This window comes from Phalacrocorax aristotelis, chromosome 5 (assembly GCF_949628215.1).
Source record: "Phalacrocorax aristotelis chromosome 5, bGulAri2.1, whole genome shotgun sequence".
NCBI classification, from domain to species: Eukaryota; Metazoa; Chordata; class Aves; order Suliformes; family Phalacrocoracidae; genus Phalacrocorax; species Phalacrocorax aristotelis.
In genome coordinates this window covers 8,623,369-8,646,802 of record NC_134280.1, presented here as the reverse complement: position 1 = coordinate 8,646,802, position 23,434 = coordinate 8,623,369, and the positions used below count along the sequence as shown (strand labels likewise).

The 23,434-nt window shown below is 40.2% G+C and overlaps 1 protein-coding gene across 6 annotated transcripts in view; it reads right to left on the bottom strand.

The window, feature by feature from the left end:
- Positions 1-23,434, bottom strand: part of NCKAP5 (NCK associated protein 5) — a 410,016-nt gene that overhangs the window by 315,375 nt on the left and 71,207 nt on the right. For 5 of the 6 annotated variants that reach the window (XM_075092890.1, XM_075092893.1, XM_075092894.1 and 2 more), the window contains exon 1: positions 16,744-16,889. The exons of the other annotated variant lie outside the window; for it this stretch is intronic. In XM_075092890.1, coding sequence (XP_074948991.1) covers positions 16,744-16,821 — 78 coding nt within the window. In that variant the 5' untranslated portion in view covers positions 16,822-16,889. Of the gene's footprint in view, positions 1-16,743; positions 16,890-23,434 lie in introns of those variants that run through there. 6 annotated transcript variants of the gene reach the window in all.

Sequence of the window (23,434 nt, the reverse complement as noted above, 5' to 3'; positions counted from 1 at the left end):
ACTAATAAAAATAAGAAAATAAAAGTAAGGTAGAACCTGGTTTATGTGCTCAATACATTGAATGCAACAAAGCTGAGCATTATATGATCAACCCCGTGATCAACAGGGCAAACTCTGGATGGAGGCCTGTCACTAGCGGTGTTCCCCAGGGGTCTGTGCTGGGTCCAGTCCTGTTCAACATATTCATCAATGACCTGGATGAAGGGACAGAGTGTAACCTCAGCAAGTTCGCTGATGATACCAAGCTGGGAGGAGTGGCTGATACACCAGAAGGCTGTGCTGCCATCCAGCAAGACCTGGACAGGCTGGAGAGCTGGGCCCAGGGGAACCTCATGAAATTCAACAAGAGCAAGTGCAAGGTCCTGCACCTGGGGAGGAACAACCCCATGCACCAGTACAGGTTGGGGGTTGACTTGCTGGAAAGTGTTGAGAAAGACCTGGGAGTGCTGGTGGGCAGCAAGCTGACCATGAGCTAGCACTGTGCCCTTGTGGCCAAGAAGGCCAACAGTATGCTGGGCTGCATTAAAAGGAGTGTGGCCAGCAGGTCCAGGAAGGTTATCCTCCCCCTCTACTCCGCCCTCCAGTTTAAGGATAGGGAACTGCTTGAGCAAGTCCAGCAGAGAGCTACCAAGATGATCAAGGGGCTGGAGCATCTCCCTTATGAGGAAAGGCTGAGAGACTTGGGTTTGTTCAGCCTGGAGAAGAGGAGACTGAGGGGGAAGATTTCATCAATACCTATAAATATCTAAAAGGTGTGTGTCAGGATGATGGGACTAGACTCTTCTCAGTGGTGTCCAACAACAGGCCAAGGGGCAAAGGGCACAAATTGAACCACAGGAAGTTCCAGCTAAACATGAGAAAAAGCTTCTTTCCTGTGAGGGTGCCAGAGCAGTGGCACAGGCTGCCCAGGGAGGCTGTGGAGTCTCCTTCCCTGGAGACATTCAAAATGCACCTGGACGCGGTCCTGTGCCCCTGCTCTGGGTGCGCCTGCTCAAGCAGGGGGGTTGGACAAGATGATCTCCAGAGGTCCCTTCCAACCCCCACCATTCTGTGAACCTGATCGCAGAAGATCATTGAAGATGTCCCTGCTCATTACAAGGGGGGGTTGGACTAGGCGACCTTTAAAGTTCCTTTCCAACACAAACCATTCTGTGATTCTATGATTCTATGTTCACTCCAATCACACGAGAGAGTAAACATTTTAGGTTTAAGTGATTTTCATCAAAGATAGTAAATACTACAGATATATGTCTGAGAAATATTTCAGTGAAACTTGCTTTTCAATGAGGTATTTCAACTTACTGGTGAACCCTTTGTATTTCTGGCTGGAGTGAGAAAAGTCTACCTATCTTCCCATGTCCAGCATTTCCAATTAGCTATGTTTTCAGAGGTGCTCAGCCAGAAGAGAACAGTTTACATTGCACTTATAGCTCTATACTTATCTCAGTCTGCAAGGGTACAGAACTCTAGTATTGTTTCAAGTCTCTAAAAAAACTACTCCTGATCACCTCTATACAATGCCAGTTCCCTAAAAACTGAATATACCTTTCCAAAGAGTCGCAACACTATTTACCTTGTTCAGCTGCAAACCAGATGCTAGAGCTCTACATATCCTCTAAGGTATGAAATTTAATTCAAAAGGATTCAGGCTCATCCCAGCTCTCCTCCTTCATTTCAGCAATATTTTTCTCACTCAGTTGCTTGCAAGAGTGTAAGCTCATTACGTGCTGTCCAATACTCATCAGAAGATTATCATGTATTAATTTTCAAACCTAATATTGCATTTCTTCCTTGTGATAAAGTTTCTCAGAACAGAGAGCCAGAAATTACTTTAGAGTGGCAATTTGTAAAGAAGATTAGTCTGGCAAAGTGGATCTGAAGAGTTTGTTTCTAATTATTTCCATAAATGAGCTTTACAGGAAATTCTAACAGGAGGTTCCAATGATCAAGCAATTTATGCCAAAATAAGCTCTAGTATGCTCCACCTTCAGACACTGCATTTATTCCATTAAGATCTATAGACATTTCTGAATAACACTAGAGTCCTAAAGCAACAATGAACATTTATTTTATTAGCCAATTTATAAAGTACACACCTCATGTACTTGCATTTGGATTCTATGTAATTATGCCTTATACCAAAAGGAGTTTTATCACATTTGGTGGACTGTGTTATGCATCTGTGATCAATTCTAAGCCTTATTTCATGCCTCAGTGCTTTGAGCACAATAAGGAGAAGCTAAAGGCTTTGGCTATCATTTTGCATATGCATTAAAGTTGACCTGGAAAAAAGCACAGCTTTTAATAACATCCGGCAACTTTTAGGTTGCTCATGACAGAACAAACAATCATTCTGGAATGCATCATCTTCCCCCAGTATCAGCTTTCCAAACCTCAGAATTACAAGATCAAAGTGACAGCAAAGAAAACTTTGCACATGTCATGCAGGCCCAGCCAGGACCCTGAACCTCACACATACCCTATTTTCAAAATGTACAGGCATTCACTGCCTCCGTTTGGATCTGAATTACACAAGCTCTAGGAGAGAAATCCAAAAATGAACTTTTGAACACCACTGAGCCCATCAGACACTTCATATATGGGCTCCAACATTGCTTTTTGAGACCATCCATTTGTGTTCCTATCTTACAAAGCTATATATATACCAGATAGAAAGACCTCTGTGAATAGCCACCCTGCCAGTCTTTGACTAGCTCTTATCCCAAAGCAGAACTGTGAGACAGACATTTCTGAAGCAAGGTTCATGTTGAAATTCCAGCTGCAATGCAGCCCTAACCACCTGGTGATAGGCAGTGCTGTTACTCTGGAGGTGGCAGCCCTGCTGATTCCTGCCTGCTGCTTCCCAGACGTGAGGATCTGAGAGGACTGATCTCATTGAGGATAGCACACTAAATATTTTCTAACTAAACATGAGATTTTTTGCCAGTCAGGACTGTAGCCATGTTCTTAGTTCAATATCACTAGGAAAGAAAGTATTTTCATATTTCAGTCTTCTGTGTTAATTAATAAAAATCAGTGATTAACGTCTGTTATTTGTTTGCAGGGCTTAATTTTTGTCTTCAGTGATGCAGCCAAGTTAGCTTCAAATGAAGCAAGCATGAAAGGACAACAACAAAAAAGAACTGCTGGGACTCATTCATGAAGTATCTTCTGTTCACACTCCATACATGCACATATGCCCACTGACAGGAATTGGAAATCGTGGAAAAAGCACCCAAATGCAGCTCTTTCTGGCCTATTTCATACATCTTCCCTAAGCTGCAATCATGGTCCCCTCCACCAGCTTATCCAAGACACTCAGGGCATCTAAAAGGAGAAATAATAAACTGTCCACTTTGTCTTTCCCTTCTCATTCTACAGGAGAAATAGCCTAATTTACTGTGTGTCCATTTGTGTACTTGGGTGAGCCAGTTGAGCGGGTATAACCTACAGTGGGATGAAATTACTGATGTAAACCTAAAACTGAAAAAAAATACTTGAGCTTTAATTCTGGGAAGAGTTGATATTATCTTTATTTTACATGGCTTCTGGAAAAATTTGTATTTCCTACAGTCTCGAACTCCCCACAGTAAAAAAGTAGCTTCTCTGCTCTTTGCAATGCAGCTCTTTGGAAGATGTTAGCCATAAAAGGAGAAGTGATCTCAAAGGGAGCAGGGGCCAGTCAACAGACGGCTTTTAAAGATGAGGGGTCAAGAGCTTGGACTGATCTGTCTACTCAACAGTCAGCACAGGAAACAGAGAACCAGGGTGGTGTCCATAATGACATACATTGCTATGTGGACACTCCATTTGGAGACTTTTCAGGCTGTTTGGCTTTCATTCCTATATATAATAATCTGTAATAATCAACATTATGAATCACAAATGTGTTCAGCATGTTGGCCAGGTATATGTCCAATAGCTTGGGTTGCAACCTATCGAGTGATTGTGGATGAAGCTTAAAAATTAGCTGCAAGAGAGCACTTCCTACAAGTGCACAAAGCAGCTCCACTCAGTGGAGAGCAATTAAAGGAGGCGGCCATCATGATGTTGTAGAAAGTATGAACTGTGAATTCATCAGTCCTCCAGCAGAGTCCCTTCATTCCTGCCAAGGCTCCCTCTGTGCCTCTCTGTCTGCTTGGATTGCTGCACAGGAATGTAAGTCAGCTAACAAACAATGAATTTAAGGGCTAACGAGTAGTGCTTTGTTGAATGCTCCTTTTGATATAAGTTCAACCATGGTCAAATTTGCTCACAAAGCTGAAGGGCTACCAAACACACTGGAAAGAAGAAAACTGTAGTGACCTATAATATCTCATGGAAACTTGCAATTAGTTCATGCTTCAGAGTGAATTAGCAGAGAGAAAATTATTGTAAAAGGGTACCTAGGAAATTTTGATAGATTACACAGAAGTCTGGTGATATTGTTCTGATACCTCACATAATTGTGACATAACTGCGTTGTCATTGCCAGGAAGTGCTTTGTGGGATTTTAGGACTCCAAAAAAAACCCCAGAAACTTATGGAAAAACTTAAAACTTTTGCTGTTTGTAGATGGACACCTGATCTGCGAAGGGGGACTAGTCCAAATTTGAGATGTTACTTTATTTTAATGCCATATGGCAACCATCACCACAACTGGTAGGTACAACATAATCCAAGCATCTTTTATGTGTGGATAAAGGAGTGCACACACAGAACCTTGCCCAGTGCTTCCTGAAGGTAGGCAAGAACTTTGTGACAAGTCGAGGAACTGAAAAACTTCATTTCCTGTAGTTCAGAGAAAAGTTTTGGGTGTTTTTTATCATGGATTTCTTTCGTAATAAATTCAACCTTACATTGCTGAAAGGGTGTTAAATCTTGATTTTCAGCAGGAATTCAAGAACCAGCTACTGACCGCTTGTTTTATTTATTTAACCCTCATAGGAAGACATGTAGGGCTGAAGCCATCACAGCTGTGCCTGCAAAGGTACATCATTCATGAGCTTTCTGTATCTGACACTAGTACAAAGTGCACAGAGTATCATGGGTGTTAGAGACAGTGAGAAAAGAACTGAACTGATTTTAAAATTATTTTCTCCATTATATCATAGAGACAGAGAAATAATTTTCTTTCCCTTTTGCATACTGAAAGTAAGTTTTCATAAGAGTTTTTAGCAGCTAATCCACATTTTATTACTCTCTTCACTAGCTCTAGGAAATATGTAGCTTATTTTAGTGAAAATTCACTGTAGATTATGGTAGCTTGGAAGTTATGTGATGAAAACCAAAACCAGGCTCAGTGCAAGAGATTTTCCACTTCATTTCGAATGAAAGGTGTGCCAAGCTCACACATATTTCTACGAAGGCAGCCAAGCAAGGGCAGGATAATACAGCATCTGAGTTTTGGCTGTCACAAATAACAAAAACTCCAAGCCAAGCAAACTTTTGTTCACATAAAAATCCAAACAGCAGTTGGAGAAAGCTCACAAAACCTCTGTTACACTTCTGATTTGTCTACCCGTTTTCCCAGAGCACCTTTTGGGGTACAAAGAACAGCCAAAGTAATGTACCTCCTCTACCCTACACTGAAATGAGTTGGACAGTATGTGTACAGAGGATTTTAAAAAGCATTAAGTGAATATTCAGTGTAACTGCATACTCGGTCGCATTCATTCAGATTAAATAAGAAATACATGAAGTAACTAAAGCTACTGTTTTCCTCTTTTTGTTCAGACTGCAACACACTTCAGGAGATATTCGTTGTACCTTTTGCTTAAGACCGGCCCCACTATGACAATTCAACTGCAGAGCAGCATTGTCTAATTTATTTACTCTAAAAAATAATCTGCCAAGTCTGACCCAGTAATACAGATTACAGCCTTTTACATATGTTTGAAATACTGCTTTGAAAAAGGTAACGAGATAATTTAGTGAGACCTTCTATAGCATATAATCGGTAGAGTATGTACTGATACTCTGCAGATACTCTACTGATACTCATAATCTGCAGTATGAAGAGGGAAAATCCATTCATCATAGAGTAGATTATTATTTATAAAAACCAGTCTAATTCTGTAACCTTTCATTATCTAGGTTAGAACAGATCAGTGAACCAATAAACATGACTGGGGAATCCAGATGTGCCTTTCTCTAAGAGAGCAAAACCTGCCTGCTCCGCACTCTCAGATATACAGTTAAGCCCGATCTTGAATAAAGACAAGCTCAATAGATACGGGGAAGCTACTGTCCATGTGTTAGGGCCTTTGGTAGTGTTTAAAGGTGCATAATTCTAAAGTTTGATTGATTCAACCCTAGCTATAATAAAAAAGTTGTTATAATGAATTAATATAGTAATCATGTAAATGCATGTTCCAAAATAGTCTGCAGTACAAGAGAGTTCCTTCATCATTACCTATTTTAACAAATTAAGATTTTTATAGTTAATCTGAATACCATGGTATATATTATTCATTATTACGGTCACATACTACTTGGTATTTAATTCCTTCCCTGTGTGACTGAAGCACTGTCAGTGTTAGTGGTGCACTGAAGATCTATGGTCATTCAATCAAAGAAGCACCTTGTGCTGGTGAGACAGTTCAAATACAGGACAGTAGGTACCTGGTTATCCAAACCATTCTGGTCTAGCCAGTGTGAAGCCACAAGCTGTGTTGAACTCAGGGGCAGAATCCCAGGCAGGAGACCCAGTCTCCAGGAGGCAGACAGAACGCTTCCTCATTAGGTAACTTCTAAGTTAGCGCTTGTCTTTTGTTTTTCATACAGAAAACCTGCAACTTATTTCAGGCTAAAAAGTATTCAAGCACTGCAGAGCACTTGAGAAGTGCAATACAAGCTATGAAGAGAAATATGACAAGCACTAATTATTTTTCTTTTCAGCATTTCTTTTATTTCTGAGGACATGCTCACATCATGGCACGCTACCACAATTTTGTTAGCCAGGATTTAGGAGATGGCCATATTGCATCTTATTTTGCATTTGCAAGGAAAGCACACACGGGTCCTTAGAGTGAGGTCCCTTACCTCAGCTAACATAAACCCACCCCGTAACCTGCAAGAGGCTGATGACTTCCAAATCAAGGAACAGCACAAAGAAAACTGAAATTGTTTTTAAGTTGTCATTTTAGCCTGGCGTCCTTTGTGAGCCTGATACCACTTAGAGCTTCATTTCCCATGCTTTTGAAATGTAAGGGTTCTCTTAGTAAAAAACCCAAGTTACCCCAAAGCATGCAGGGATGCAGATTTCCAGGACTGCTCCATACACAGAGTTTCTCACTGAGACGGGCAGGGAAGAAGGGTCCGACTCAGGGCTTCCATCCCACCCCCACCCTTCTCCCCACAGGAACTTGTGTCCACTGACACACTGCACTCATCTGCCCCCCTTCATCGCTTTCCTCTTTCAATGCTTTTTATAAATATTGTCATTTCCTGGGAACTCACCATGCTATTTGTGCTGGTTTTACTATTTTGTTTACATTTAAACTTCCTCTTCTTTACAATTCCATGGATATATTTACATTCACATTGAAAAGTGACCCCACTGGGTGCAAAGCAGCACACTGGGAATCTCTGGAGGACTTTGTGACCAGGGTGAGCAACTTGCTGCTGTTCTATTTTAAACTCGATATTTGTTAGTTATCTCCAAGATAACATCAGAAGCTGACTTACATGGATCAAGGAGAAAAATCCAGTTCTCCTTCATTAAAAGTGTTTGCCCTATTCTGCCTGAAGATACTATACAGTAGACATAAATTTCAGAGCTAATGAACGGAATCTCAAGGAGCCGACCTTTAGCAAGGAGCATTACCAGAGTTCTGTCATGAAAGCCATTTCTGTCCTTGCTGAATCCTGGATAAACAGAGGTTTTAAATGCTGGAACAGTGTCAACGGTTTTATAAAGCTGCCACCATTTATTTATTTGTGCAGCAGAGTTTGAAAGAGTCTAAAAGAACGTATGCTTGTAAATTACTGTGCATAGTGGGGGACCAGAGGATGTGTGACTGTTTTGTGTAATTAAAAGTGAACCAAGGAAACTATTAATAACATGAGATCTGTGTTATTAATACCCCATATTATTTCTGGTATTAAACAGGCAGTATCTTCAACCTTACATTTTCAATTCCACAGATCCATTTGTGGCCTTAGCTCGCTCACCGGGGATACCTCTGAGCAGATCACATGGATTCATGCACAGCACAGAAAGTAATCAATGCATCTGTCTGCCAGAATGATTTTTAAGCATGGTTTGTCTCATTTAATTCCAAGTTGGGAGCACAAAAAGTAACCAAAATATGATAATCGGAGTATAAAGAAAGCACAGATTAATGTCAGGCAAGAACAGAAAAACCATAGTGATGCTCACCAGATTTTTTATTCATGGTCTGTCCTTGTACAGTATATAACTGACTATGTAAGATGTCTAAACACAGAGCTTTGGCAAATAAAAAACTTTTCATTTATAATTTCCCCCTTCTTCCTTCTCATAGTTATATATCCTATAAAAGGAAGATTTAGTGAGACGTGTTCCAATAAATGGTCTGCATTATCTATAGCTCCATATATCCTTAACATATCAATCTTTGAAGTTCTGTACTTCACACAAATTTTTATTATAGGAGCCCAACTCCACAGTTATTGCACTAATTGTTCCTTCACAACAATCCATGAAGCATTTGCCAGGGTTAAAACTTAGACGTAAAAAAACAGACTATCAATCTCCATGGGAGTTTCAGTCAGAGAACAGACAGAAAGTTTGCTATGCAACATGGTTCTCTTGCTAGGGATGCTCTGCTATCAAGGATGAGCGAGAACCTTTGCTTTAGATAACCACTGAATTAAAAAAACTCTAAAGCAGCACTAGAATGTACCTATCTATTATTTACTGGCAGTGATGAGTAAATATTTTGCCAAATGGATGTTGGTTTGATTATTATTGTAGGGGGAATAGCTGTCCAGAGACAGCTCTGGACTCAGTTATAGTGTCAGGATGGTACTTGCCTGCAGCCTCCAAATGAGGCACCCGACAAGCAGTGAGTAGAGCAAGGCACCTCTCGGCACGCTGGCTACCATGCAGCCCCATTTGAGGCACCTCCCTTCCTTGTTCTGTGGAGGCTCCAAATGCACCAGAAATGCAGCACCCCACACCTTGTGCCGAGCTCTGGGCTCCATAGCCAGGGAGATCAGACACCGCAACACCCCAGACTTTTATGGGCCCCAGTCTTAAATGTTGTCTTGGAGAATGGAGCAGAGTTCACCCAGCAGAGTTTCCCCCTTCTCTCACGAAGCTCGGTGTGAGCTGATCCTTATTGTTGCAGTCTCAGCTCAGACAGCAACAGGAGCTGAACGAGGTATTTCCCTACCAAAGACATAAGCCTTTATTGAGGATCATGTTTTGAGCCCAGCTGCTCACACTGAGGAACTGATGGAGCATCAATACATCATCCCTGGGCTGGTGACAGAAGGGTCACACGAAGTGCTGAGAGCCAGCGGAAAGGTACGGCTCTCGCTCAGCCTTTGATTCATCCTGGCCCAGCAGATGCACTGGGGAGCACTGCGCAGCACAGCAACATACTTCTTATCTTAACTTTTGTCATAAGCTGGTGAGTACATAGAGTTTAGGGGAAAAGACCCAGCTACCTGATAGATTTTCCTCAGGATTATAAAATTCTAATTAAGATTTTCAATAAAGTTATTAGAAGTAGAGTTAAGCTGAAGTCCTTGTCACCAAACATGACAGAGAATTAAAACATTACACAATGAAGCATAAACAACAATGTGCTTCATTTGTCCATTTATTTTACAGTCAGCTGAAAGAGTATTTAGGTCATTACATTTAAAATGCCATTGCGTTAACTCTTGTGTCAAACACCACAATATCCAGGCATTAGCAAATCTGCTAGGTTTCCTAATGCATCCTTGGAAAGATAAATAAGTTTGATTACTATGACAAAATATTTCATAAAGAAGTTGTTCTTAGATATTTTGGTGGCTTCTAAATAAATGCCTTATGTCAAGCCACAGATGAACTCTGTGCGATGTCGAGAATTGATGTAAATTGATATGAGTTAAGGAAGAGGCGGACTGACACTAGGAGTGCAGCTGTCTGTGTTGGTGACTGATAGTGAGGATAGTGATGAGGGGCAAAGAGGTTTGGCTGATGTCAGAAATGTGATTTCAGGTTGTCAGGTTTGAAAAACAATCCTACAGGAAGCACAGCCAAGACCTGGAATAAGAGAGGAAAGATTACAGAAGAGCGCAAGAGATAAAAGATAACAAATGCCAAACATGAAAAAGAGAGAGGCGCCTGCACAGAGCCTCTCCAGCACAAGCTGAAAGTGCGGTGCGGTGCCGGGAGCTACACCCAGGAACCCAACAGTGTGTATCTACAGCTGTTAGCACTGACAACACTCCGCAATTTAGACTGCAAGGGGAAAAAACACATAAAAATAATGAAGTTCTTAAAAACACATTCTATAAAGCAGAGACAAATCCAGGATTTAGATGTATGTCAGGACTGGAGTGGAAAATAATTCAGAAGAGATTTCCCTGCTGTATTACACTTGTCTACTTTTGAGTATCGCTCCATCAGACATGCCAGCAAGAGCTCTTAGTCCTAGTCCAAAAATGTTTTAAATTGGGGGATTTCTTTGCCCACATCAGGTGTCTCTACCTGACCTGTTTCCTCAGGAGTTCTAAGCTTCTGAAGAACTGACTTGAATCTCGCACTGCTGCTGTTTATAATGTACACAAGTGGAAACCACTGCTACTGGTAAATGGAGTGAGAAAATGAATAATATCAGCACTGACTTCCATGAATATACGTGTACGTATGTGACGCAAAAGTTCAGTTTTGAGAAAAGAGATGTAACATGAATAAAAGTGGGTAAAGCTGAGCGTACACAGGGCATGGAGCACCTCTGCCTTCGCAGTCCACAGGCACCCGCTGTGTCACACAGTCCAGTCCACCAGCAGTCCAGCAAAGCCCTTACATTAATGTTTGCTACCTACCAAAACATCTTTAAAATCATGTCCCCAACCATCCATAGCAGTTACAGGGAATATCCACCTTTCAGCAGTTGCGTTCACTGAGTGCCTTTTTTTTGTCCTGTTTTTCCTTTACTTCCTTCAGTCAACGTTTTTGTATGTGCCTTATTAGGTACTGGCATTGACTAGTAAAGATTTTGCCAGATTTTTGTTTGATTAAAATTATGGTGGAACTAGATTGATTTCTGTGCCTGTGACTGTATACTGTAAATAACTTCTCAGCTTTTGAATACCTACACATTAAAAATAGGACATGTGCAATAGTAAGTCAATAAGGCTAGAAATGTCTGCAGTGACTCACCTGACAATCAGCACGTTCAAATGTGATACGGGGAAAAACAAACCCTTTGAGCCAACCTGACCTTACATCAGAATATCTGAAGGCTTTATCTGGCCGGTCACCGTATGTAGAATCCAAGCTTTTTTCCCATATGTCTGGCAGCCTGCAGATAGACCATATGGAATCATGGCAAACCACGGTAATGGAGGAACCATCACTACCGAGGGTGAATACGCTGGAAGGTCAGGCAGGCTTTGCTCGCTATTTGTGACAACAGTTTTACCTTTAAGGTACTACTTGATTGTTTTCTATAAAACAGACAATAATTCACAAAGCCATTCTTTACTCTCATACAGAACATAAAGAGTTCTTAGTACAAGTGAAGATTTTTTTACAAATAAATAAAACCTTCCATCCTTTTTATTTTTAGAAGTAAATTTCTTTTACTATACACTGCTGACACAACTGCATTTCTGTTCTTGCTTCTAAAAACATAGTTATTTCCAGAGTTTATCTTCCTATTAAGCTTTGAAAATATTAAAACATATTCCATATAACACACCTTTAAAAATATCATTTAATGTCATATTTTGGAACCTGAAGAGTGGATTACATAGGAGAAATGAACCCAGTAGATGGTGAAGTTTGAGAAGGATTCAAGTCATATTTTAAAACTAAAATCCCCAAATTGGATTTTAAAGCCCCAGTCACAGGGAGGATTTGCCATGTAATTTTATTTCTGTCCTGGGTGGGGCCAAAGATCAGAACACCATCCAAAGAAAATACAAGTTGCAAATATTCTTTCCTCAAAACTCAGCCTGAGTTGAAACTATATCCTATGCAGAGATATTATGATTAGGGAGCACTACACAGTACTGGAATATCAAGAAAGTGCAGCAACTGGGTCAGTGTTATATTACTGCCACAGAACCAGAGGCTTCCCTGTTTATTTACGGGAAGGTGGCTGGTTCTGCGTGAGGCTAACATACTGCATTGATGGACAAATCCGTGTTTCTTTCCAGGGCAAAATTCCCTTCAATGCCAAAGGGAACTTTACCAGAAACACAACACGTAACTAAAGAAAACTGTTTTCTGAGCAGTTGCAGGGAGAGCCTGATGAATCCTCTTGTGTCTTACCCAAATGTGATTACTTTATATTGCCTGCTTATGCTGAGCGGTTATTAATCACTTTTAAAACCAATTTGTGAACTTGGCTTAGAAATCCTTTCTTACAACATCTTTGCTGTTCTCCTTGACTTGGTTTAAATTGTTAAAAAATACAATGAAAAACATTACCAAAACAGATGTGTTCTTTGTCAAACTAGCATGAAAACTCAAACTACCTTGCTTCATATAGGAAACTTTACATATAATTTTATTTTCACCCATTCAATCACAAAGTAAAATTTTGTTCCTCTCGAACTTCTGTTTCCACAGTTAAACAAAAACAGATACCAAAAGGACCATCTTCTAATTTTTAAAATCCCCATTCCCCTGCCAAACATTTGGTTTAGCTCAATCACACAGAATAGCTCCAGGCTTTTCACTGCATAAATAGGAGTATGATATTAAGTGACAACTGACTAAAAAGTAATATGTTGAGACTGATCATTCAAAGTTAAGTTTCCCCAAACTACAATACTTTCTTACAAGTTTCTGAAATGCAGATAAGAAGTATTTCTAGATTTGTTCAAAATGTTTAGTGTGCCTCCATAAGCAAACATTTTCTCTGACTACAGTGAAACAAACAGGAGAATCAAATCAACTTCATTATATTTATTTTATTTTGTAACCCCTGGGCCAGATTCAATAAAAGCTTTATCTAATTTTAGTCTGTGTGACAGACATTAAAAAGATATGGTATTTATTTAATTTAGCACTCACTATTTTTTGAGCAACAAATGATAACTTCCTGCTGACTCTTGTTTACTATGAGTTATGCATGGGAATTGTGCTTTAAATAGCTAAATCCATAGGATGTCAAAATCTGGAGCTTGGACTGGAATGTACACAGATCTTATTAATTACCGAGGCCTGGGAAAATAAATGGAATACAAAAAATATATTTGGGCTCTGGATTCAGCATGAGAACGGAGTCAGCATTCAGATTCAAAGCCAAATCAGAGCTAACATTCAAGTATGCATGGAATGAGGTCCCTAGCAGTGGTTATTGTAAAATTCCTACTCTAATCGACAGAAATCTGATATTTCCTTCATTTTTAGCCAACTGAGAGCAACTTACTTTATTTCTCTGTCTCTTTATTCACCTGGTTTTAGGCCCAGGGATGGATATCCCAGTCCTGCAAATTTGAACCTTTCACCTAAGATGATCAGGTTCTCTTTGGGAAGAAAGTTACCTTGCTATTACAAGTTGTCTGTGCATCACTACGTGCTGTGCTGCTTTTGGAGCCATGCACGAAGCAAGGAGCTTGGCTCATGATAAGCAGATCTCTGCTACTTGAGCCCTTTCTTTTCATATGAGGTAAAACTGAGCACGCTCTGTCCACTTGCAGCAATGCAAAATGAGAAAACCTTGAATCTTGCCCCAACTTCATCTTAAACTACATTTTGTCCACCTGCATATGTGCTTCCTCCTGGTTAATGCTCATTGCAACATTTTGCAAGAGCTGCCAAGCAAATGAACAGAGGATATCCTACATTCATGATATGGCTGGGCTTTGTTTGCAAAAGGAATTATTCTTCCTTCAACAAAAGACAAAAGAAAGTGTAACTGCTCATTGTACTGACCATCCTGCTAGGCCTTCATGACTCTCCCCTGGAAAACAGGCTGATAATCTCTGGTTTTTCTAATCAGATTTCCAAAGTATTTGTACAGCTTTGATGCATGGGAACATATGTGGGAGCTCCATGCATCACTCCCAGCAGACAGTCCTCTGTGTCCACACTTCTCCCAGTAATTTACCTTTCTGCATTTTAGCTTGTGCTCTGGCACAGAACATGCCTGAGGACATGCATTTCTCCTTCAGCCTCTGTTCACAGTTTCACCCTTAGCCAAAATTTGAGAGATATGTCTTTTCTTTGTTATTCTACGTGAAGTTTTTGTTTAAAGAAAGTCACTGTCCTTTTGAAAGCTTGAAGGCATGTGAAAGCAGTCTCTCTACATTAAGAATCCCCAGTGGGAAATCCATAGTTGCATTCCCTTCTGCATCAGCACTAGGAAAGCAGAAACATGGGGTCACCAACAGCAGTGTAGAACAGATATTACTCACAGTGAGACACTTGCCCCAAGAGGGTCAAATTCAAGCCAGGTGATTGCAACAAACACTTTGAATGCAAAAGATATATGAAGATTTTTATAGTATCTTGGTGTATTTTCCTTAAATACACCTCTGCCCTTCCCCACGCCCATATATATTGTTGCATCTTCCGGTTTTAGTATTCTCTTATATTCTTAATAATTTTTTGAAGTAGGTTGTTTGAATCATATCATTAAATTGTTTGTGGAAAAGATTCCATTCCATTATTTGCTATATATAATAATGTCAGTTCCTTATATTGGATTGGATTCCTAGCCCCATTTTTCCTTTCTGAAAATCTGTTCAGTTTGGAAGCCTTTCCATGTGCAGAATTCCCTCCTGGATTAACGAGGCTGGCTGATGTCACCACTGTGCAATTCTGGGTTAAGCCGCAGTAACTCCCCTGATCTCAATAAAGCTGCAACAGCAGAAAACTCCAGTAACGCAACAGTGAGTCACACCCAGGCAGCTCTACATGTGGAAGGGTTCTGGATGTGTCCAAAGAGTAATCAACAAATGCTTTTCATTTTTTACTGAATGTTAGCTGTATTACACTGCAAAACATGGATTCAATATGCCAATGCACACTTGGAAAACTTACACAAAACGAAACACCAAAGCTAATTTTGATGTTAGTGATCTATACACATCAGCGACCTGAAGCTATTTGGGATACAAAAGGTTATCATGTTATAAGGCAGCAAAATTGATTAAATTTTCCTGATGACATGAAGTCACAGTGTATTAATCCTTAACCCAATAGTGTCGCATACGGCTTTCTTCTCAGTTTGGTACCTTGGCTATAGCATCATGGGACAGGCTCCAAGTTTTTTATCAAGAAACGTGCTTGTGATTTCTGCCTAAGAACAAAACAGGAATTCAGTGTTGTACCCAGTGTTTGCAGAACCAGGCGATGTCGATTGTACATTAGTTTGCATATATATGTTAGACTTTCCTCTTTCTATAGCTCTCTTCTTTTCCTTAACGATCCATACTGCAGGACTGATAACAAAAAAGAGTGCAGGGAATTTCGCAGCTTTAGAAGGAACAAACATGAAATTTAATGTGCCCAGCATTGTTCTATTTAAAGCACTGGTAAATGAGCCAACAAACTACTGTCCATGAGCATTACATCACATGTTGCCACGTTTCTCTGAGGCTATATAAAGCTGTAATATGTTCACTAATGAATTGCGTCGTATGTTCAGGCCATATGGCACACCAGAATTGTACAATACAACGCTTAGCTATAGGGGTACATAACAATCAATATCTGACATCTATATTGTCACATGTTTATGAAACGCCTCCCAAGGAGGCTACATGTTGAAATAAACAGTGTATATTTTATTGCTTGCTGTCCTGTGTGCTTGTTATAATTTGGTTTATATATTATTTGTTTATAAAATTATTTGTGCTAATAACCCAAAATGCCAACATATTTTTTTACTTTCCTCTATGTCCTAAATTCACTGTTGCTGTGGGAATAGAGATGAGGTGATTGGCTCCTGTTATTTTGTTTCAAAAGTTCCAGCTGTTGACTAATTACTCTGTCAGAAAAGCAAACATGGCTGTTTCCCATGTCTACACTACATCTTCTTATTTCCAAATATGAAACTACAGGAATCCAAGGCAGTTAATATGTCAGGTTTTATTTACATAGCTCTTCAGTTATCATGTGGAGCAGCATCTCTGCCCAACCTTTTGGATTATAAAAGGATTTTGTTGAAAGATAAAATGCTAGGGAATGGGTTAAAGTATGTAAATAATTTTAAACAAACACATAAACAAAAAGCAGAACACTTGGACTATCTCTGTGCATTATGGTAAATGAAGCCATAATCTCCTAATGCCCCTGACAATGCGGTCCCTCCATTAGCTAATAGCCAGTTTTAAACACAGTCTTATAATAATTCTACCAACTAAATAAACATTTTAAAATGAACACACACACATGTGCATAATCAGGCAGAAAATGTACAACGTTATGTTTCACTGCCTATTTTTCATTCATTAAATTTTGAACAGAGTAAGCCTGCATGCAACTCTGCGACCCATGACAAAAATACCCCCTTGAAGTTAAACCAGCTTTCAGTTACCCACCCAGCTTCCTCACAAGGTGCTGCACCTACAGGAGCTGCCTTTCTGGGAGAGCAGACCTACCTTTAACGACTGAAGTAATGATAAGCCACACAGGTCATTATACTGGCCCGGATCATTTGGGTTCCTGCAGCCATTCATTCTGGGTGCGAAAATCCTGGATATGCTCAATCAGGAAAGCAAAAGCACGCTTTTCTCTTCAGCCCAAAGCGCTGCTGCTCTTCCGCTTCTTGTCAATATTTAACTCGTTTGTCAAGTTGGATTATATCGCCTGTCCTAAATCCTACTCCTTCAATTCCAGCTAGGTGGGTGTGCTTCCAACGCAGTCTCTTAGTCAAATATTGATAGCTTATCAGAGTCATTTGTTTGACCTGAAAGGTTCCTTTCCTGAGTGCATTATCTTATATAGGTGATACTGTTGCCAAACCAATGCACCAGAGAAACCAACACGTCAACAAACAGCCATGATCTCTGTGTTCCATAGCAACGTGCACAGAAAACAAGGCCTTTGTTGGATTTTCAGCATTTCTTGATGATTAGTTGCCACAGAATGAAAACTATATAAAAATATCATTCACAACAATAGGAGAAATTCCAATTATACATACTTTTCAACAGATTAGTATAAAATAACCTGTTTTTTCAGCCTTTTTTTTAAAGGAAGCTGAAGGAAGTGCTTCTTCAGGGCTGATCCCACCCTCAGACATGGCCTAAAGCCACCCTCTCCCTGAAGCTACCCCACCATGACCAGAGCTACTTCTGCTGACTGCAAACAAGCCATTTCTGTTTGACCCACTGAAGATGCGACTCCACACTCCTATGAACAGGCTCATACGAATTCATTTTTTTTCCACTTATGTACATTTATGTGCAGGCTAAGTGTGTCTCTTAGGCACAGGCAATTTGTGAACACCATCCTCCATGGAACAAAATTTTGCTCTCTAAATTTAAAGGCACTAATAGTATCAAGCAGCAAAAACAATGAGGCAAAGCCCATATGCTGTTTCAAGCTAGAGTAGTTAACATTAAAAAGTCAATTATTACCAGCCCACTGCAATATTTTGTCTCAGGAGGTAGAATATTTTAAAGAAATATTACAATGTCTCAGTTGCTTGCTGGGGGAATATTCTGACTTTTAACAACAAACTTTGCTTATTCCAAAAAGGGATAGGATGCAAAAAGGCTACAGGTTTCAGAATAATATACACAAATATTCCTCACAGATCTCTTCTTCCCTGTCCTCCCTCTAAGCTTTTTCACCAAATAGGTGCATTTGGAGCCAAAGAGCTTAGTCCAACCAAACCATGGGAAAAGTAGGATTCACACCGATTGCAAGGAGCAGTGAAGGTACAATAAGGTGCAGTCTGCCTAGTCATATTTCCCAGCTAAATTTCTGGAAGTTTGGGCCTGCTGGGCAATTTCCCATGTCTTTGATAATACAGAACATTTACATCCTTGTAAAGTTATCCAAAGTTATCCAATCATTATTAATGACTAAGTCAGGTCTGAAAATTTCTATCTACACATGGATATACACGTTGAGTTCTCGCAATAAGTTAGCAGGTCAAAATCATTATAACTGTGCCTGACCCAAAGGCCGCTGAAGCGACTGGAAGTTTTCCTGCTCATTCTCCAGGCTTTGGGCTGGGCCAGGCTTCATCCGCACAATTACAAGGGACGCATTCAGGGTGGCTTACTTCCATTCCCATACCTCTGGCTCCAAGAGAACAAACGCTCTGTGACCAAAAACATCACAAGGTGGTTCAAGGTTGATGTATAGGATCTTGTCCAGCATTTCAGATTTCAGATTACCAAAAACTGGTAGAAGCTCACACCTGCTGTTTAGATATATGGCCACTAGCCTTCAGGTTACAGTTACCAGCCAGTGAAATCATGTATGCAGTACAAATGGTTATTCTAGATATAAAAGGATTCCTAACCTATATCCAATCTCTTGAGCCACCCCCTTCCCAGTGCTCCTCTGAAACATACAGCCTGCACTGAAATAGATGCTGAGCCTCAAACAGTCAAAAGCAATTTTGTAGTTCTAAATCCAACACATGCATAATTGGTCTCTGAAACTAGTGGAACAAATGCTATTCTCTTGCAGCAAGATATTTTTGTCTTTGATAAATATTAACTGACATGCAATAGTCATAGCAAAAGCAGCTGACCCATATTTCATAACTAGTGGAGCTCTGCAATGGGGAAGTTTTCTTTGACACTATCATTAGAAGCACTCAGCTGCTGCAGGCTGTGAGCCGGATGCCAGAGCAAAACTCTATCTCAAATCACTGAGTACAAGATCACTGCGTGTGGTATCGACAGCAGGAAATGCATTGGAGCTCACTTGACAGAAGATTTTAATGTGGTTCTTTACCTCTTTTTAACTGGTTAAAAAAGACAAAAAGTGGAGATATTCCAATTACACCTTATTAAATGTTACTTTTCACTGGGGAGGCTCTGTGGACTCATCACTATCAGCACAAACAATCATGGGGAGGAAGAAGAGACTGGCGGGGGGCGGTTGTCACAAGGATATTGTGTGATAGAGCTGACCTAGCTGCTGGGATTACGAGATAACATACCTCAGTTTGTCATGAGGCCATTTTCTGTGTAATTGAATTGCTATTTTCAAAAAACTATAATAGAATGTAACTTTGGTGAAAATTATTTAGTACCTGAAATCTGCAGATCTGAACAAGAATCTTTAGTAACTTCCTATTTTTATGAAGTTCAAGAAAATGCCAAAAATGCTAGACAACAAAAAGGTCTATAGAGAAGACTACATTCTTTAACCTATAATGGTTTTTATTAAGAAGATGAAGCACTGCTAATGTTTTCAGGGTTGGGTTGAACCTGGGGCATTTTGTGCTTTTTTGCAAATAAATAATTTGATTCAAAGTTTGCAAATGAAAAGAGGAGTGCAGAAAACCTGGAAATAGTCAAATTCTGTCCAATATTTTTAGTAATATAAAATACCATAAACCTCAGAAGAAAATACTACAAATTTGGTACAGGGAAATCTTTGTTTACTTAATGCAATTCTGACTGCTTATTATCTATTTATTTATTTATTTAAGTATTGCACGAGTTCCCCAGCCAAGCTGTTCGGGTTGCCAACATGAATAGCTTTCCACATCTGCTGCCAACTGATGTCTCCCCTGACGGTATTCAGAGCTGAAGACCAAAAATTTCACATACAGCAGAATTAGCTCTTTAATAAATGGGTCTGTGGAGCAGTTCAGCCTCGTATAAAGCAGCTGTTTCAGCGGTCATATGGCTTCTGGTAATTGCTTCCAAAACCTGCCTTTGCCATAGCATCCACGTCAAGGAGTTGCCCAGTTCTGCCATTGCAAGTCCCCATTTTTGCATTCTTAAAAAATATTTTAAGTGAAATGGAAACCGTGAGGGCTATATTTATGTTGCTTGACATTCTGTGTTGTTTGAGGAATGAAAGTAAATTCTGACGTTTAGATGTCACTGGAGATTTTTCATCCTTTTCTTGAAACACATTTACACATGTTTAATGGTTTCTCATGTGCATAGAGGCAACTTTTTTTCTGGTACACACTGAAACAAACGTACCTCACAGATTCACTTATGCATCTTGGACATATCAGTTGAGGTCTTACCATCTTACAATGACTGCCGAGCTAATTCTGCCAAACTCCCATTGCCCCCAGCGGAACTTTGTCCAAAATGAAATGGAAAAAACCTGGATCATGCTCTGTGTTTGGGAGAAAAATGAACTGTCTTGGTAGCTGCCACATTTGTGTGCCAGAAATTGTTGTGTGGGATTTTAAAAGGTGCTTACTTTTGGCCTCTGTTCCCAGTGAGATCAGTCAGTGATTAAACTTCCATTGACCTCAGTGGGAATAGATTTAAACTCACATTAAGCACTTTAAAATCCAAGTGTGCAGGCTTTACATATTGGACAACATACCTTTCCGAGCACTATTATAAACCCTTTTCTCTATCAAATCTATAGGCAATACATCTTTTGCAGTAGATGTTAGAAGAGGCTGAATAAGTGCAATTGTTTTTCAATGTCACATGAATAAATTGTGTATAGTGCCACAGGCTGAATAAGAAGAGACAATTTTTGATAAGCTCATAATGTTTTTCTTTGTTTTAGAATGTGCTCATTAAACTTTGAACAGTGTACAGCACGCAGCATCCAACATAACTGCTGTTCTAACACTGCCATGCCTGACCCATCACACAACAAACTGAACATGACTTTTTCATGAGAAACAATAAAAAATGTTCATCAATTATTAAAGTTTTCTTTTCAGTATGTATGGGTGAAAAAACATATAAATGAAAATAAAATATCTCTTCCTACAAGTCACTCACGCACACACGGAATACTTTGGTTTCCTTATAGCAGGTCCAGACACTCCAATACCTCATTAGAGCGTTGTCTGACATCTATCGTTCACGTTTTTAGGCATGAAAGAATTCAAGACCCTCACTGCTGTCCTACACACAACTACGGCCTTGGGCTAAAAAATAAATACCTGCCTTTCACAGAACGCAGTAGGCAGTTTAGCATTTCCAGAAATAAAATAATACTTTCTCCATATCCTCTATTTTGATCTTTTCAGAAAGAATCAATTAGGTAAAAAATATTTTGAATGCAGCAATGCCAACAAAACTGATGGCACACACAGTGTGGAGAAGGTAATTAGTCCTGCAGTCCAGTGTTCCCTCACATGAGTGGGAATGCTCTGCCCATGCAGTTTCAGTGACCTGAAGGTCATTCTTCTGTATAAGGACATCTGCTACAAGGAGGTCACTAAGCTTTTTTTAAACCAACAGAGAAAACAAGGACACTGCTTTCCTCCCCTGCCAACTTCTCTGCAGAGCATCACCACGTCCCTTCCACACTTCTGCCTTCTGCCCCATGCTGTAACCTGAGCAGTGGACACTCTTATCCTTTGTCCTTCATTGCCTTTCATCAAGAAAGCATCTTAACTTTCTTGATGTGGAAAAGACCCTCCTTTGACCTCACTCTTCTCAGTTTTTCTGTATTCATGGATGCCAAAGGAGACTGATGAGGAAATTGGTTGTTTCCTTCCTGTCCCCCACCCCGCATTCCCACTCATGTCTCCCTATTTCCTGACAGCAGCCACAGCAATGCTTGTAAAAAAGCTAATCTCCACAGTGCCTCACCCTATACATCCTATAATTCCCTTATCTCATCCAAGAGATAGCACCTCAGCTAGTACAGTGAGTACTAGCTCATTCTGGTGTTCTGTAAAGGATCTGAGGTGAGTGTGTCACCCAAGAGCTACAAACACCGTTTCCCATGGTATCCATACATTAAAAGGCTGGAAAATCTAACGTCCAAATATTGGCCAGCCAAACTTGGTTTAATGCGAGATTGAAAGAGATCACAACCCAGGGAAGGGTGGCTGCAGGCCATAAATGCAAGTAGCTGTGTGATTAACAACATGTTATACCCATAAAATTTAAATCAAACGTTGGTCAGCTGAAGGTCATTAAAGAGAAAAAGTCCCTCAGTTCTCCTTTACTCTGCTCTGAAAGGCTGATACTCACCAGTGGGAGGTACGGTGGACTAAGAGGAAAACCACACAGATTTAAAAAGATTTTGTTTCATAAAAAAGAAAGGAATTTGCTGAGTATTACGGTAAGCCTAAGCTGTGCAAGGAAAGCAGTAATAAACTATAAATTACCAGGAACAACAAAAGAAACCCCTGCTCATTTGAGTGACTATGGTCAATAGGTATAACTTACCTAGCACCCAGAGCGAGCACTGGCAGCACAAACATTATAAAAAGGCCAAAGTTTCTAGAGGGCTCTGGATACTTCGCCAGCTTTTGTAAGCAGAGTTCAAGAAACATGAAACTACTTACTGTCAAATGTTTGCCTGCTGACTGTGAATAAGTCACCTTTTACAAGAGCTAGAGGGGATTTGAACATTGTTTCCACAAGACTTTAACCCAGAGCTCCTCAAAGCAGCGGAGGAGGCTTTGCATACCTAAGTGCCAGTACCATCAGCTGTGCAACACATCAGGTCACTGTAGTATCAAATAACTTCTGAATAAGCAGGTTCTGCTTAATTTCACCGCTATCTCCTGTATGAATCAAACCATGCTTGCTGGCAGTACAAGTGAGATCCCTTTTTTTTGATCTCCACTGCTGGACTGAGTATTAATTTGTTGGATTGAAACCAAATTGAGAAAAAGACTTTTAATCCTTGATGAAACTAAGGTATAACCAAGGTATATCTTCTATATCTATAGTGAGAGAGAAGATTATAAACGTTTAACTCCTAAGTCCATTTAGGAATTACAGGCTAGTGAAACAAACTCAGGGGAGTTGAACCTTTTGGTCAGAGTTGCACAGAGTTGCAGAGTTTGAGGGGAGACCTTATCGCTCTCTACAACTACCTGAAAGGAGGCTGTAGCGAGGCGGGGGTCAGTCTCTTCTCCCCAGTAACAAGCGATAGGACGAGAGGAAATGGCCTCAAGCTGCACCAGGGGAAGTTCAGGTTGGATATTAGGAAAAACTTCTTCACCGAAAGTGTTGTCAGGCATTGGCACAGGCTGCCCAGGGAAGTGGCAGAGTCTCCATCCCTGGAGGTATTTAAAAGAAGAGTAGACGTGGTGCTTGAGGATATGGTTTAGCGGTGGACTTGGCAGTGATAGATTAGCGGTTGGACTCGATGATCTTAAGGGTCTTTTCCAACCTTAACGATTCTATGATCACATGGGCAGCTACAGAA